Source organism: Alosa sapidissima, chromosome 15, assembly GCF_018492685.1.
Source record: "Alosa sapidissima isolate fAloSap1 chromosome 15, fAloSap1.pri, whole genome shotgun sequence".
NCBI lineage: Eukaryota > Metazoa > Chordata > Actinopteri > Clupeiformes > Clupeidae > Alosa > Alosa sapidissima.
In genome coordinates, this window is record NC_055971.1 from 10,383,000 (window position 1) to 10,400,750 (window position 17,751).

General features: G+C 41.5%; 2 protein-coding genes across 6 annotated transcripts in view; both read left to right on the top strand.

Moving 5' to 3' along the window:
- The first annotated feature begins 1,045 nt into the window (after positions 1 to 1,045).
- Positions 1,046 to 11,347, top strand: si:dkey-54n8.4 (coiled-coil domain-containing protein 92). Of its 2 annotated transcripts, none has more exons than XM_042064585.1 (4): positions 1,046 to 1,569; positions 2,132 to 2,278; positions 4,060 to 4,107; positions 7,991 to 11,347. In XM_042064585.1, exons 2-4 carry the CDS (start codon positions 2,149 to 2,151, stop codon positions 8,686 to 8,688), a joined length of 876 nt encoding a protein of 291 aa, XP_041920519.1. In that variant the 5' UTR covers positions 1,046 to 1,569; positions 2,132 to 2,148; the 3' UTR covers positions 8,689 to 11,347. The 2 variants fall into 2 exon arrangements, with proteins under 2 accessions (XP_041920519.1, XP_041920518.1); XM_042064584.1 differs by having other exon boundaries at positions 1,107 to 1,569; positions 2,129 to 2,278.
- Positions 11,348 to 12,954: 1,607 nt separating this feature from the next.
- Positions 12,955 to 17,751, top strand: part of cluha (clustered mitochondria (cluA/CLU1) homolog a) — a 28,955-nt gene continuing 24,158 nt past the window's right edge. For all 4 annotated transcript variants that reach the window (XM_042063276.1, XM_042063273.1, XM_042063274.1 and 1 more), the window contains exon 1: positions 12,955 to 13,253. The gene's annotated coding sequence lies outside the window, so the exon portion shown is untranslated. The remainder of the gene's footprint in view (positions 13,254 to 17,751) is intronic.

A 17,751-nucleotide genomic window follows, 5' to 3' on the forward strand; every position in this document is an offset into this window, starting at 1 on the left:
AAAATAATCGAAAAACTACAATTAGCAAACCAGAAACACTTTAACTGCTGGACCATGAAGGAGCATGAATGTGACGCTAACTGCGTCTTCCTTTCTTCTTTTTGATATGCAGCCAAGGAATTCTTGATATGGACAGGTACCATTCAGTTGCCGGATGGTTTCAGTCACCTGTGCTGTGCTGAGCTGTCCACTGTTCATATCACACTGCTACAGTCTAATTTCATGTGACCACTGAACCACTGACCAGCTGACCACTGAAAGGTTGCAGCCTAGTATAGCCTATGGCTCTGCTGTAGGCCTATGATCACAGGTTCTAAAAGGGCCACATACTAAGAAGGTTGCATCCCTATAACAAGGGAGCATGCATATCAGTGTCTGAATATTCATCAACCTTGAGTTACCTCACACATAATTTCAGTAGAGTTAGATTCCTGCCGAGAATTTCATTCCATTATCTGGCATGGCATATTCACCAGGGGCCTCATTACAGAAACTTCCTAACTCTGAAATCCTATCTTATCTCAGTTTAGGATGGCATTTGGGATTTTTGGTATTACAGAAGCATGTTTCCTAACTGCATTAGGAAAAAATCCTATCTTAACTTAAGATAGGAATTTGGCCATTACTTACCCATCCTAACTTAAGAATTTCCTAACTTAGGAATCCTAACTTAGGATGGCACATACCCTGTCCTGAATTAAAAATAACTGGCAAAACTGACTGCAACAGTCTTGTTGAGTTGTTGCCTAGCCTATGACAAGATGATGAACATGACTGTTAGAGACACCATATAAGCATATTTCACTAAATAAGTTAATTAAGTGAAAACTTAAAAATGTAGGCCTATAAGCTATGTGTTTTAAAACATTTATAACATATATTGAGAAAACTCATACACAGTGCCCCGCCCCCACACACACACATACTCGTAAGGGTTAGTAGAGCGCTATGTACCCTTCCAATCGAGTCTCCAAGGGCTTAAATGGTGACAGACTGTATTTGGCTAACTCTTCATTTTAAGTAAATGCTCAGTCTGCACCACTGTAATAGGGAGGTCCATCGATCATAGGAGTGTGGGAGGAGTTGCTGCGTGTCCAATCAGCCACTCCGCTGTGGAGAAATCGTCTCGTGCGTTCCGGTCACGATACGTTGTTGTCGTCCCATCTTTGTGCACTAGGCATCTGTAGCAAAGGAAACAGGACGTGTCCAAAATAAGTGCGGAGGGATGCGGATGGTTCATGGAGGATTTATGGAGGTTCTTTTTTGTGACAGTATAATGCTTAATATTTAGTCATGGCTGAAACATTCTGGTAAAGCAACGACACTATCATCAGATTTTTCAGGCAATTGAAGGTACACGGATGCTGGGAGGTTGATGTGCCATTGGAGGCGTATCGATTGATGCTGCGCCTCACTTCCTTGTACAGGCGTCTCCAAAAGGCATCATGCGACCATCTTTTAGAAAATATTCTGGCTGTAGGATTTCGAATATACTAAATCCTTGAATACACTGAACCAGTGAATAATTGTGAAGGACGCTGTCAACAAGAAAAGTGATAGGCTACAACGGTATGTAAAAAGCCTAATTTACGCTCTTGTGTAGAATTTGGGATTTTAAGCGTTGTGTGCTTGATGTTGACACCAAATTATAGACAACGAATCTGTCTTATACTATTAGATTCCCTGTGAAGTAACATTTGCTATTATTTTTTTTCACATTAGACTTGATACAGCTGCCAGGCCTAGAATTGAGAAAGTTAGCCTTGGCACCCTTCAGTTGTGATCTTGCTGTGATGCTAAATTTAGTTAATGGAACTGTACAGGCCTACTTTCCGTGAATTCCATTGGACTGTACTAACTTTCCAAAACGCTGGTGAAAGCTGTTCCCTGATAGTACTTCTCAGATATATTATACACACACATTTTATACTCAAACTTGCAAGATGTTGACAGTACGGAACAGACAGCGATGCAATTCCAGCTGTTTTCCCATGGCTCCATAAAGGTTAAGACAGATGGGGCATTCTTGTACTGTGCATCACAAATGTATTTATACAGCATACTGGTATGCAGCCGAGTGAGATGCAACACATTTCATTTCAGTTTCCCCAAATTTGTCCTTGTGCAGTAGGCAGCACACAGGCCATCATGGAGAGCGATTCCTTGGCCCGACAGGTGGAGAGCGTGGAGAGGAGCATCACCTTTCTGCGGCAGGAGCAGCTCACACTGCTGCATGGCCTGCACCTGGAGATCCTCAGCCTGGAGAAGCGCTGCACAGGTCAGTCAGCCAAAGTGATGTGCCTTGCATGGAGACACACACACACACACACACACACACACACATAAACAGTGTCTTTCTCAGCACACGTAAACACACACACACACACACACACACACACACACAAACACACAAGCACACACACATAAACAGTGTCTCTCACAGCACACGTAATACACTGATACACACTCATACACACAATTTGTTGCCACCATCACCCAATCAGGTACATTAGTATTCTTCGTAGATGTATTCTGTCTCCTGCCTATAGCAACCCTCACATCCACAGTGCTTATGTATGCAGTAGTAGAGTCAGTTGAAAGCACAGTGCCTGTAGTGTCTGAGGGAATTAAAACAGTGGAGCTAATGGAGACTGTCTCTGCTGCAGAGCCATTAATGCAGAGGGGATTGCTTTTATTTTTCATAAGGAGATAATGCGGCACAGTATCTCTGCAGTTATTATCCCAAATAATAAAAAGGTTATCAACAACATATCAGCAGTCACACACACACACATGCACACACCCACACAATCACATATTGCTGCATACACAGTTGTGAGCAAACCCACACACCCACAAATACACACATGCACACAACACACACTTTCACACTCACTCACTCACTCACAAAGACCCACCAGTTTCTCATACATATCCTCTCCCACCTTACAATTATTACACCATTGTTAGCCACAGTCACAGTATCCACAGTCATCTGGCTGTATGTATTCCACCAGACTATCCTGCTCCTGTGCGTGTTATACTGCATGCTGTGGTTGTGGTTGAGGGTGAGAGGAGCTTATGCCTTTCAGGTCCGTGTGGGAGAGGCACCTCACGCTGAGCACTTTCTCCCTCCCGGCGGCACAAACACATGGCAGAGGCTAAGAGGCTGCACAGCGCCGTGCTACATGAATGATACATGCGCTTGGCTTCCCGTGCCACCAGCGTCCATTACAGAGGCGCGCACCACGCCCAGCCCAGGCCTCCTGGCCACGTGTCTAGCCCTCTGTGCTGGCCAGGTTACGCCAGACTGCAGTGTAATCTCCTGTCTGAAGTCTGGATGTGATGGCAGGTGATGCGGTTCCCACACGCAACAAGGGACTACAGAGAGAGAGAGAACCATGGGTCAATAGCTTCCTGGCAGTGAGAGGCTTTTGTTCCCTCTTTGCTTTGAGTCATATGGTATAAGGCCTCATCTGTTGCCCCTGCAGCTCTGGTGAGGATGCACTGAGCCAGCAGAGAGGGATGAAGGTTGCTGATCTCTCTCTCTCTCTCTCTCTCTCTCTCTCTCTCTCTCTCGCTCTCTCTCTCTCTTTCTCTCTTTTTCTTTCCCCTGGTGAAAACCTTTTTATGTTTATTTTTTTCAGTGCTGTGCTGCAGGGAAGGCCAAGAGTGATAAAGATCTCTCCTGCTTTGGGACTGCTGAGCGATCAGAAATACTATCTAGTGTGATTCAACACACCACAAAGCCAGCATGCAATCCAATTTAACACAGCCATAAAAAGGCAACTGGACAGAACCTAGGTTGAAAAGGAACATAACTTGCTTAGTTCTGTATCCTGAAGTTAAATAGATTCATTAGATTATGCTTTGTGTCAGCTATCTTGAATGTAAAACCTCTGTCAACAAATGATGCAACACCACATTTCTATAAATTTACTGGCACAGTTAAATTGACAACCTAGATCTGCTGAAATTCTTTTGCACTAGTGCAGTATATTCATATTGTGTACTATAAGGCAAACACCCTATTCTCTTGTCTTACCGGTGTCTTTATAGAGCTGACCTGTGAGCTGAAATCGAAGCCACCAGGACGATCACAAGCAGGTGGGCACAAAATGTTTCTTTCTATACCTGTTTGTGTTGTGAATGTGTTGGCTCTGTCTCAGTGTGTGGAAAGACCGATGCGAACCTACATGCAACTATTGTTTTCATCTCCCTGTTCTTGCTCTTGTGGCTGGTGAATCAGGGACAGATGATGAGATGGCCACTAATGGCAGCCAAGCTATGACATCTGTGGCCTGTACTACGAAGGGAGCTTTACCTACCCAGATGTAACCCAGGGTTACTTTGTTAAACCAGGGTTGACAAAACCTGGTTATCTTAAGTGGTGTTAATCGGTACTACGGCGCTGATTATGAAGTTGATTTGTTGAGCCGGGGTTAACCTAATTGGAGTTTGTGCGCGTTCACATAAAAGGGGTGGGTTGCAGCACAAGTCACCACTTTCAGTGATGACGCGATCACCTTATTTTACGGATGAGGAATGCACAATTATTATGACAAGTTATGAGGAATTAAAACCCACTCTACGACAAAAATCAAATACGTCGGCAGTGAACAAAGCAAGGCAAGGCTGTTGGCAACGTATTGCAGATCGGGTAGCCTAAATGCCTAAAAGTAAAGTTTTATTTCCACATGTTCTTCAAATATGTGTTACGGAGGATTAATAGCTTGCGGAATGTATGAAATGAGTTGAAATAATTAAATTGCCTATTTTGAGTTCATAGAAATGCCTACTGATGCAACACAATTTAGAAGTGGGCATATAGATTACAGTAATAGGATAATTGAATGTTTAAGTAGCCCCCATTGACTGTATGCCTAATCCTGTGAACATTTCAGTTGCAACACCATTGCCAAACGCACATGGCAGCAGGTGAAAATGAAACACAAACACATTATTCAGAATAGTGGTTTATATAGTCATAGCTTGCATTAATATTTCTTAATTCTGAAAACATGTAGGCCTAGTATGCTTATAGCCTTCACTTGGCCTCTGTTTTACAGCTAACAAGAAAAAGGTGTCTTTGAACACTACTGTAAGGCACCAGAGTAGCAGAGTTACAGTAGCAGAGGAGTTTGCCATCGCAAATAATAGTGGAAGGCCGATTATGGAAGGGGTTGAGGGAGGCATTCGGTCGGATTCTGGTGCTGTGGAAATGTGTAGCCTTTATGTGCAGGGTACAGTAATATGACATTCAATTCAACAAGTTTGTTAAAATGGTGATTTTAATTTATTAGGCCTACTGTAGGCTATGTCCGATTTATTTTAGGCTATTCTTGCTCAGATGTTCAACATACTGTAGGCTAGGCCTATATCCGATTTATTTTCGGACATACAGTATTCTTGCTCAGATGTTCAGCATCACCAATTAGATGGAATACATGAATGTCCAAGTAATTGCTATGACGGGTGACATTAGAGACTTCTGCCTAGATCATCTGACAAAGATAACGAATTCCTAATCTATATAGAGAATATAATCTTCATAGAGAATATCGTCCGGGTATATATATATATATATATATATATATATATATACCCGGACGATTCAACAAGTATATATATATATATATATATATAATATATATATATTCTCTCTCTCTCTCCCTCGGAAACCTCGGGTTAACCAAGAACATAACCTGCTCGGAGCAGGTTTGAGATGCAGCGTAAATTGCCATGGCAGCATACCTCGGTTAAAACCTATCCACCTTTCGTAGTACGGGTTAATCGGGAAGTTACGCCACATGTGATCAAGTTTCTCTCAAAGTTACCCAGATAAGCCAGTAACCCCGCTTCGTAGTACAGGCCCCTGGTGTAATACTCTAACAATAACAGTGCAAATGATGCCAGGCTTCAAAAGAGACACAGCTTCAGATAATCTCTCACATACTGTCGATAGGGCTGCTTGTGTGGTGATTAACTTCAGATTTATGTGTAATGCCCAAATTTCATAGGATATCATCTGACACTAAATTCATTTCACAAACCTCCTAGTTTCCACAGCTAAAACTCTGTTAAAAACTGGGGGAACTGGACCTACAGCAGCTTACAGACTCAGCATGTCCATGGCCCGACATCTCATTATCCCACCATCACCATCCCCTTCTCCTCCTCTTTCTATCCATCCGTCCATCCCTCCCTCCATCCCTCGCTCCCTCCCTCCCACCTCACAGCCCCGACTCCTGCCCCCACAGATCGATGCACAGTTTTCTCGTCCTGTCCTCTCGTTTTCCGAGCAGTCCCACTGGGGGTATCCAATTACCACTTGTTTTTTATGCTGAGACTGAAGAGGTGGGCAGAGCAAGGGGTGGGGGGGAAGAAGAAGAGAAAGGGAGAGAGAGAGAGAGAGAGAGAGAGAGAGAGAGAGAAAGAGAGGATGATCAGAGAAGATAGAGACACAGATGACAAATGCAGATGGGTGGGTGAGAAGAGAAGGAGTTAGAAAAACTACATTTGTGAAAGCCAGTCACTACAGGAAAAGAAGAGAAGCCGGAATCAGGAGAGGGTTGGGGGTGGGGGCAGAGGTGACGGGGAGTGAGTGAGCAAGAGAGATGATCAGATTGTGTTACATTTTCCATACTGGGTGGATGACCTCATCTCTGCTGTGGTCATCCACTCTGGTGGGCAGGTGTAGTAGGGGGGGTGTAAAGCAAGCGCCAGAGTGACCAGCCCTGGCCTGAGCCCAACCAAAGAGAGGTGCTGGGATGAGAGAGCTGAGAGACATGAGGCACCGCAGAAAATACTTTTGGTTTTCTTCATTTTGGGGTCAAACAGATTATGAGATTAGCTGAAATTGGGATGCGGTCTCTAAGATGGTAATTGTCATGCTCCAAGGACCTCATTATAAGGAGCCTAGATGTTGATTCCATCATGGTGCCTCTGGTGAGTCACGGAGAGATGGGAAACCTACTGAACGCTGTTAAATTGAGCTATTAGTCATGTAATTGCATTGTGCAGATTGAGGATACCTAAATGACAGTAGCCATCTGTCTCTCATATTTAATTTACTGGTCCTTGATATTCCTTCCATTTTGTATCTCCTGAGGTTATATCATGCCTTTCTTGTGTAAACTGGGTCAGCCCTGATAAGCCCCTACATAATTCCTCTTGAGGATGGACAGTAAAATATTTTGTCTTCAAATGAACACAATATTTAGGGTTGTTTTTTTCCAGATGGATTTGCTCTTATTGTGCTCTCTTGCAGTTATGTTGCTTAAGTAGTCTTAAAATAACATGCATCATTAGGGATATGGTTAGCTGTGTAGTTTTCCATTACTGTGAGTTGAAATGGAGTGTTTACAGACAAAAAGCCGATGAGGACATTGACTCTTCATCACATACTATGTTGATCTGTGGCAACATGACTGGCTGAGTCTAATTCTGGGCATTTTGCAGATGACCCCTGCCAGATGGCAATTGCTACAGTGGCCATAGTTCACATAGTCTGGTTGGGATTTGCCTGTGAATTCTGTAATCCCACCCATATAAGTGCTCAATCCATTGCCTCTGCCTTTTGTCTGTTTTTCCACACGTGCATCAGTCAGATTTGTGCTTTCAAGGCACAGTGAGCTGAAAACCTGTGCAGACTGGATCGTCTGCTGCACACAGCCCTGATTGATGGGATCATATGTGACATCTGTCCACTGCTGTCTGTGTCCCCAGGGGACGTGGTCTGTTGTTTGCTTTCTGTAGTCTGTGGAGCACGATGCATACATGGCAATTATTGCCTATTAAGGTGTTGTGCACATCACTCATGTACGTTTCAATGTACTCATGTGCTGTATGTATTTGTGCATGCATGTGTGTATACATTTGTTTTTGCAACTGTGTGCATTTGCTGATATGTGTTTGTGTGTATGCATGTTTGTGTACTTATGTGTGTAAATGCATGGTGTGTGTGTGTGTGTGTATGTGTGTGAGACAGATGTGCTGGAGGAGGAGGAGATGCTGGAGGGACGCTGCAGGGAGGTGGAGGGGCGTCTGGCCAAGCAGCACAGCACCCTGGAGGAGCTGCAGAAGGAGCTGAGCCACAAGGGGGCGCTGGTGGGCGCCCTGAGGGCCAGCCTGAAGGACAAGGAGCGTAGCTTCCTGGAGGACCTGAAGAAGCACAGCCACCGCACCACCGTGCTCACCACCGAACTGCAGAAGCAAACGGAGGCCGCCACCTACCTGTCTATGCAGCTGCACTCGGCTAGAAAGAAACTCAAACATCAGCATCAGCAGCAACAGCAGCAGCACCACCACCACCACAGGCAACGGGTCGCTCACCACGACCCTCAGGAACCCACGGGATCCCCTTCACCTGGCCCCAGTGGCGTGGTGGCGAAGCCCAAGCGACGCAGCGGTGGCAGCAAGCACTCCGCGACGCACATCCGGGCTGAGCGGGCCAGAGAGTGTGTGCCGCGCGAGAAGGTGACGGGCCCTGAGGAGCCCAAAGCCATGCCCGACCCGGCACTCTTCTTCTACCCGCACAGACACAGGGCCCGGAGCCGCCATGCGCTCAGACTGCCTCTGGAGGCCATGGAGGATATGGTGGGTGCAGAGGTCCCAGACCGGGTGGCCCCAATCTTGGTAGCGCCACCTCCAACTGCCACCATTGCTGCTGAAAGCAAGGCGGAATAAACAACCTGCTTTAAATAACCACCTCTTTACATTATCTTAAGGACTGCTTCTGTTTATATTGTTTACCTCGGTCTTGCACCTTGATGTATTATTAGAGAATTGTTTGCAATATGAATCCTTTATGTTTGTATGGTAGGTTTTATGTAATTTTAAAAGATTTAAATTTATTCAAGGCAATACTTTGGCCTAGATTATTTATTGTTTAGACTGATATCCTGCTTATTTGGTCCACATGGTCAGCACATGTCCAGTTCAGAGTTGCAGCTTCTTTCTCCTGTTTGTTGGTGACATGACAGGGAGTGCTACAGGTCCTCAGTGACTCACAGCCTTAGATTTCAGCTATTGTGGTAATATTTACAAATAAGACAAAGTCAAACTGTTTCCGAAGTACATCAGCCCTCGGCCTGGCATTACTGAAGAAATAGAATGTGTCTGAGGGCAGTATCCGAAGAAGTAAGGTAGTAATGGGCCTACTTCACCAATTTTATTAATTTCATCGGACAGTGCTCTCCAGCAATTTAAAGTACAGTGTAGATCTTAAGGGTTAAAACAATATTTCAAAAACAACCTAGCTCATGCCTGAGTTCCGGCACAGTGCCTGAGAACTTTACATTCTCATTAGTGTGTGTACTCATGTGCACCCAAGTGACAAACCTATGACCTTGGAGATGTTAGTTAGCACCTCATGCTAACAGTGGACCTTCTGGAGCTCCTCTACAATAGTCACAATACCAACATGTAACAACAGCCCACAAAACAGGAAAAAGTTGCACACTGTAAAAGTGCTGATAGAAAATTTAACATGAAATCAATGGAAATGGTGACTTGGGCAAAGTATTCCATTAGATGAGCTGCGGCATTAGATGGGCTGTAATTGGTTGGCACTATTTAATTGTCTAGACTCCAGGTGTGTTTATGCCGGAGCATTTACACACGTTTTCATCTGGCGAATTTGTTTGACTACGGAAATCAGTGCAGCTGAACATTTTAAAGTCAGTGTTTCACTCTTGCTAGATTGCTTGTCTTAACTTGCTGTTTGTCAGGTAGTGGTTTGAACAGACAGTACATTTAGTGTGGCCTTTTATACAAAGCAGTGGTTACTAAAAGGCCAGCAGTATCCTGCAGATGTCCACTGAATTGGCAAAAAAATGTATATCTCACGGAAAGGCTCCTTGATGAGATACAACAGCAGTTCAAAACTGGGTGTGTGCAGTTTATCACGTCAGCTGTATGGGCTTGAGTAGAAGGCTGTTATCCACTACATTGGGTCAGTGTGTAGTGTGTATACACAAATACTGTTTATGTATGTGTGTCCCTGTGTGTTTGTGTGTTTATAGTGATAATGGGAGGACTGCCCTCAGGGATTAAGGACCATACAGAAAATTTGTTTATGGTACCATCAATGCCATTAAAAAAAAAAGCTTGCTACTACTCACTCTGTTAAACTTATATCTTATTTGTTGTTACAGAGGTTAAAATCCGCACTGCTTGGCAACTGTGGGCCCAGTGCACAAATTGTCATCTCAGGTAGCGTTAAAATCTCCCTGTAAGCAAGTCCTGTAGGAATGAATATGAACAGTTTCTCATCTCACTGACAAATTATGCCCTCCAATGGTTAGACAGTGCAATAACAAGTCTCGACACAGACAAAGATGATATGACCGCTCATTTTTATAGACAGCAGTGAAAACAAGTATTCAAAATTATGTATTTCAAAAGCTGGATGAACAAGTATGCAGGTCTGCAGTCATTAAATTATAATATACAATTAATGCAATTACAGAAACAATACGAACCATAACCATCAGGAGCTCAAGTTGCAGAATGGGTATACAAGCACCATTTAGGTTTGTTATGGTTTTCTTAGACCAGGATGTGATCTTGTGCTGTGTGAGTGTGCTGATCAATGTGCAGTTATATATGATAGAACACAGAGCCTTATATACTCACTAGGCCGTATATACTAATGTCAGTGATTGTCATATCAGTTATATCCGTATTACTAAAGAAAATCATTTTGATACTACTTACTACACTAATTATGATGTAGAAATGCATAAGGATGCAGGATTTTGTAAAAGTTTGTCATGATGTAATTTTGGTTTCTTCTCACAAATGAAAACTAGTTTTTATTTGATGAAATCTGAAATGACTGATTGCACTGACTGACTGGAGTGTAACAGAAAGAGCAGGTGTCTTTTAGGACAGAGGAGCTGTCTTTCCACAGATTGATATGTTCAAATTAGGTCATTCTAGGACAGGAATTTTGAGTTGTTTTTACATGTTGGCATACGAAGTTCATGTCTTAGGCTTTACGGTGTGTAAAAAGCATTACAGATATTTAAGTGGTCTGGCTATCCAGCTGAAACTATTCTTTTTTTGGTAAACAAGTAATCAGCCTGGTGAAAACATCTCTGCATGACTTGCACAAAGAAGGCACTAAAATGGTTGCACTGTTTCTGAAGCTTTATATGCTCTTTTGCAGATGTAGTTTTCTATCACTGCTTTTAGTGCAAGCTCTTTGCATTGATTATTAAGACTAAATGTTGTAACGTTTTCCTTTGTTACATTGTGTTTGAACGGTTTTTAGTTGTTTTTTTTCTTTACTGGGAGATTTTTTTAATGACCTCAAGTACCGTATTTTCCTGACTATAAGTCGCACCGGAGTATAAGTCGCACCAGTCAAAAAATGTGTCATGAAGAGGAAAAAATCATATATATAAATATATATATATATGTTGCACCTGAGTCGCAGGACCAGCCAAACTATGAAAAAAAGTGTGACTTATAGTCCGGAAAATACGGTATATTGGAGGAAAATAGCATGTTGTCTGGTAACAGAACTTCATGCTGAATAGGTTGAATTGTTGGTTTAATATGAATTCTTTCATTAAGAAATGTATGTTATGATTGTCACATCCTATGTCAAATGTGCAATTCAGTTGAAGATTAAGTCAGTTGCTCTTTGGAATGCAGTCTTCCTCTTAAGTGATGGACAATAAATACTCAGCCAGTTCTGATTGAACACGGGTAATGTGACATTCAAAATGTAATTTTGGATGGATATGGGTCCGAATCATAACCAAAAATAGTTCATACAATGCAAAGTCTGTGTATTGTTTTCTAGCAATAATTTGCATTGTAGTTGTTTTTGCACAGGCAAGATATGCAGTAAACAGCTTAACACTGACAAAACAGTATGCTGCGTGTTTCTTCACTAGCATATATTGGAACAATTAATTATTGTTGTTGTTATTGTTATTATTATTAATTATTATTGTTATTAATAATGATCAAAACAGATTTCTTTCCCTTACAGAAAAAAAATATATTGAAATATATTTTAAAGTGTCAAAAATATATGTGGCATATATTCCAAATACATTGAAATATATTTGCATTGTTGTTCACTTATATTTATCATTTTGAAATATATTCTGAAATATAACAAAAATATATGATGTTAAGTGTGAAATATATTTACATGTATAACATGTAATGTAAAATATATGACAAAATATATGGTCATAAAATGTTTAGCTTGCTAAATGGTCGAAAATGTATTTTGATTATAGTAATTCCCTTTTCCCCTATACACAACAGTATATCAGCTGTATTATGACACACAGCTATAATAAATACTGTAGGCCTACTTATATTTAACTGCAATGTAAAATGACAGATAGTTGCTAGGACTATTAGGCCATATTAGGTGGCACTAACACTAAGTGCAATTAGATTTATTTATTTTTTTACATCTTTCCTGAAGTCGTTTAATTATTGAAAATATGCACAATATTTATGATGCATAACAATGACACTTCAACAGTGAAGTGCACTTAAAAAATAGATAGAACTCAGTGTCTAACACTGCATACACACACTATTAAATAACTGTATTAAATTCTGTAAAAGTATTTCATATACAATATATACATTTATTGTACATTTATATACAATACATTTACAATAGCCTCTATATTATTATATATACATATTATACAGGATGCCACTGCGATTTATCACTCCCTGGCGCTTCATTTCTTGGAACAACTCATCCAAATTCCCCTGGGGATCAATAAAGTATCTATCTATCTATCTATCCAACGCTTTTTTATTTACAGTATAGGTCGGCGCAAGCTTAACTCCGTGGCAAATGAACCGGCGTAGTAATATTTGTGCGTGCTTCGTCCTTGTTGACTGTGGGCCAATCATGTGTCGATATGATCGCCAACTTCAAACTGAAGATTCTAGAGCTCTAGGATCTTTGCTTCCAACTGACAACTCACACATAGCGGTCGTTTTTAGCTCTAGGTAGTTTATTTGCATGTAAGTTAAAGTTAGATATAATAATGTAATGCCTGGGTTGAGTGGACTGAAGACACAGATAAGGGGAAGCACAGCATCATCCCTGTAACCAACATCAGGGGATTCGATTTGGATAAATGGATGGATGGACTTATTTCTCAAGAAGAAATAACGTTATTTGCTGTTGAGTGGCAGGAGGGCAAAACCGCTCCTAAAGGTGGATGGCCAGTCTCAGGCAGTCGTGAAAAAAAATGCAGGTGAGTTTTTTTAGTTCATAAATCATAACATGTTCAGGTTAAATTGAAGATTAAATGTGTTTTCCCCAACGTTAACGTTAGTGTTGTGAACGTTATTTCCTATTTTAAAAGGCTAGCAGCTAAGGTTAACGTTAGCTAACTGTTAGATTTTTGCTAACGTTACAGCAGAGAGGGTTAGCACTAAAGCCAGAGCCCGTCTACGGAGAGACTGGCCACTCCATATTAAAGGAATTATCCGGAGTAAAATGCACTTTAGATCAATTTATGGATGATTGGGAGTAAGTTATATACGTTGAGTTGACATCAAAATCATGTCATTCGGATGTGTTTTGAGACAGTTCGATTTTACCGTTTTTAGTCAAAACTCGTTAGCGTGGAAGTGAGAAGGGCATATTATTTCACAGCTACAAAACTACCTCTTCTACAGTTCCAAGTCCGTAGGAGTCGATTGCCAAGTGTGCTCTGGAAATTCACAATTTCGTCGCCGTTTAAAAAAAAACAAAAAAAAAAACATAGTCCTCCAGTCCATACAACTTAATTTCAATTTCAAAAGAAATACTGGACTGTTTTTTTTTTTTTTTTTTAACGGCGATGAAATTGTGAATTTCCAGAGCACACTTGGCAATCGACTCCTACGGACTTTCCCCTAAAGATGGCAGCAAAGATGGCAACATTTCCGGAAAGGTACTGGCTTGATGAAATTCATTCTGGACTCTCTATCCGACCACATAAAGACCTCGGGATACTTCGGTTTGGCTTTAGGGACCCTCTACTCACTACCACGTAAGTGTAATGTTGTTTGGAACTGTAGAAGAGGTATAAAAATAGCGTTTTGTAGCGGCGAAATAATATGCCCTTCTCACTTGCACGCTAACGAGTTTTGACTAAAAACGGTAAAATCGAACTTTCTCAAAACACATCCGAATGACATGATTTTGATGTCAACTCAACGTATGTACTCCCAATCATCCGTAAATTGATCTAAAGTGCATTTTACTCCGGATAATTCCTTTAAGTCCCATTGTACCGAATTTTGGTTGCAGTTCCACCAGAGTTCCACTGGGGGCGATCGGCATGAGTGCAGAATAAATGGGAGTCAATGGAGCTAGACGGCTAAATTTGTCTCTTTCACCTGATTGTCGTTGACAAATCTCAGATTTGATTGTAGTTTGTATAACTTCAACATGGGTTACAGGTCAAAAGTTAAATGAACGAGTACTTGTGTCCTTTTGATTTCTTACAAGTTGGGTCTTTGTTGCCTATAACACGCTAGCATTGTGCATTAAGTGACTTTAAAAAAATATAATACTCAACCAAGTGTATTTTCTTTGCCTCCCCTTTCGAATACAATATTCAAATTACTTGAAAAAAAAATATAACCCGAGAAAAGTGGATTTTGAGGGGTACAGCTCCATAGACCTCCATGCATTCTGCACTCGTGGACGAGCGCCCTCATGTGGAACCACAGGAGGAACTGCAACCAGTTCAGAAACCGGAAGTTTTCCGAGAGTGGCAGTTCTCCCAAAGATTCTATAGTTAACTTTATCAACCATCTCTGGCAAAGATTCTATTCACCTTATTCAGCCCCGCCCATTTTTTTAAATTCCATGTTGTCTTTAAACTTCCGGTCGGCTAGCTACGTCTAGTTAGCTTCATTGGGATAACACGGCAGAAGAGGATAGAGAGGCTAACTTACAGAACAGCCGCTCCAAAGTCAGTTTTTTCCTAACTTCAGATAGGAAAGCTGTATAACAGAAATGTCTTAAGTCACCAAAATCCTAAATAAACGTTCCTAACTTTAGGATGACCCATAATATATGATGCCAGTCATCTCGATAGAGCTCTGCTATCTCAATGTATCGCAATGGATTTACCAAAGATTGTTAAGGCGGAGCAAGATAATCATCAGGAGCCACTTCCGGGAACCCGGATCTCACGAGGGGGGGTCCTTTATGCAGAGCAGAGGCAGCGACTGCTCCATTGAAGTCGATGGGCATAGCTCAGAATTTCACCACATATGCTAAGGTCTTGGTTCTATAGAGTTAGGAATGTGAATTTCGGGCACATTTTCACAATCCTCAAACCCTTCTGAACATTTCAGGTACATTTTTAGCATTTTTGAGCAATCCAGTCTGGAGAAAATCAACCTTATATCAGGTGTGCGCCAGTTATTTATGCCGCTGCTGTTGGCCGGTTGCAACTTACGCTCGTCAATACGTCATCGACATGGCTCTTTATGCTGACAGGATTCGATCCCCATTTTGCGCCCATAGACATGAACTACGACGAAGTATCTTGCTCCGCCTTAACAATCTTTGGATGTACTGCTCAATTGGAAGTTCGGAGACAATGTGGGAAAAGCTAGCGCCCCCATGTTTGCGCGCGGAATAAGGTGAATAGTTAACTAAGATGAATCATAAGACGATTCACCAATGGAACGAAATGGCACTAGTTCCGGACTCCTAAATAGGTGTGTCAAATCATAAACTTTTCTCTGAATAAGCAATAATAACACATATAATTTTGTATACTATTTTACAGTCATTGTTTGTGTGTGATGCCAATGAAACACTCTTTCGGACACGGAATGAATAATTTCATTTTGCCCTGTTAACCGAGCTAGCTAGCTAGCTAACGTTAGCACAGTAAACGGAAAGTGAATGGGAATGTTCGCTAGCTAGCTAGCGGCTAAGAACTTTGGTTAAACTTATATATTGTTGCAAACAAACCTGAAATAACATATGTTCAGCAACTTTGTGGTAGTCTACTAGTTCTAGCAAAAAATATGTTAGGTTAGTTTATCAACCATCTCTGAGTCTAGAGCCTCTGAGAACAGGTGGCTGTGCACCAGAGCTTTGAGGAGACAGTGACAGGTCACGAACAAAGCTATTTTTGAGAATACAATTTCAATGTCGGAATGTTTGGGAGACATGTGGCTTCTAGAAAATGGGTTCAAAACTTACATCGCTGAATGTAGGGCTAAGGGATTGGTCATATTCTGTGAAAATGTTCATTTCTCCCATAGGAATACATAGACACTGGACCTCCCGCTAGATTCCTAAATGGGCGTGACAGCTTCGAACCCCACGTCACAACGTGCCAGAATTTACCCTCTTATGAATCGTCTCGCTTTATCAACCGTCTCTGGTTCTCCCCTTATAGAGCATCACAGTCCCGCCCCTCCTCCGAGAGAGCTTAGTTTCCAGAAGTAAATTTCCCATTCATTTCTCCCATTGACGTTTTGGAAAAATCCGTATCTAAAGAGTTTTAGAGCATGTCTTAGGCTAATCAGCTACGGCGTAACTCATAAGCATACAACATATCATTTCGAGTGAAAAAACGAAGAGAAAGTCCAAAAAAAGTCAAAGGTACAAGACTGTACATATTTTCATTTCCGAGCGAAGGAACTACTCATCCCATAAACCACCGCGCCTCACTGAAAAATATATAAGCAGCACGAACCAGCGCAAAATCATTTCCAACCGGCGACAGCACGCGAACCCTTTCCAAACAGTGATTTTTATATAGTTAATAGCAGTTATTTCAAGAGTAATTGTGTAAATAATAGTGTTTTGGTATTGAATGTTATATTTACCATCGTGTATTTTATCGTGTGTGTGTGTGAGAAAGCGGTTAACGTTAACGTTAGCAACATTGTGCAGTGCTTCGTATCTGACTGCCATCCTGATGCATGGACCGGTACATGGTCTGCTCTTGGACCACCATATTCAGTTTATTAACTTGCTGTGAATTATTACACAAAATGTTCATTAAATGTACGAAGAAGTATTTCTAGGTTAATTGATGATATGACTCGTACAGTATGAAGGCTACAGTAGCCTAGCTAATGTTAACTAGCATTACCAACCTCCCTGCAAAACTCCCCACACAACTTCGTAGGTTTGATAGGTCTTGTCCCTCATGCTGGCCCTTACAAAACCCACAAGCTGACCCTCGACACACAACAGTCAATAATGTGACCCGATTTAAAGTGGTTTTCACCCCTTTGGACACTTGATTTCGTCCTTGAAACAGTGAAATATTCACGGGGGCATGGACGGTTTGCTAACCATTTTACTGCAGTGTAGCATCCAGCTTGTGCTATCAGCTCTCTAGCTAGTTCAAAGGTTTAAGTACTTAATGGGGATACAGGGCTTTTTATGCCTCGACTAAGTTGATGTTTCCTATAAACAACAATTCATGTTCATAGAAACAACAAGGTCACTAAAACATAATATATTTCATACCTGTGTTGCAGCATGTAGGCTAATGTTAGCAGCATTATAATGACATTTTAATGTCTGAAAGGCTAATGATTAGCCTATCGGCTACCTGAAAAGTTAAGTGTTCAAACTAGCATTTACAGTGTTCTATTTGATGGTGTATTTGGCCCTGACTAAGTTCGTGTGATATATAAACCACAATCCTTGTTGATACAAGTACCAATGTTAGTCTAGAAAGTTTTTATTCACATTAAGATTTTCGCCATAGGCAGTAA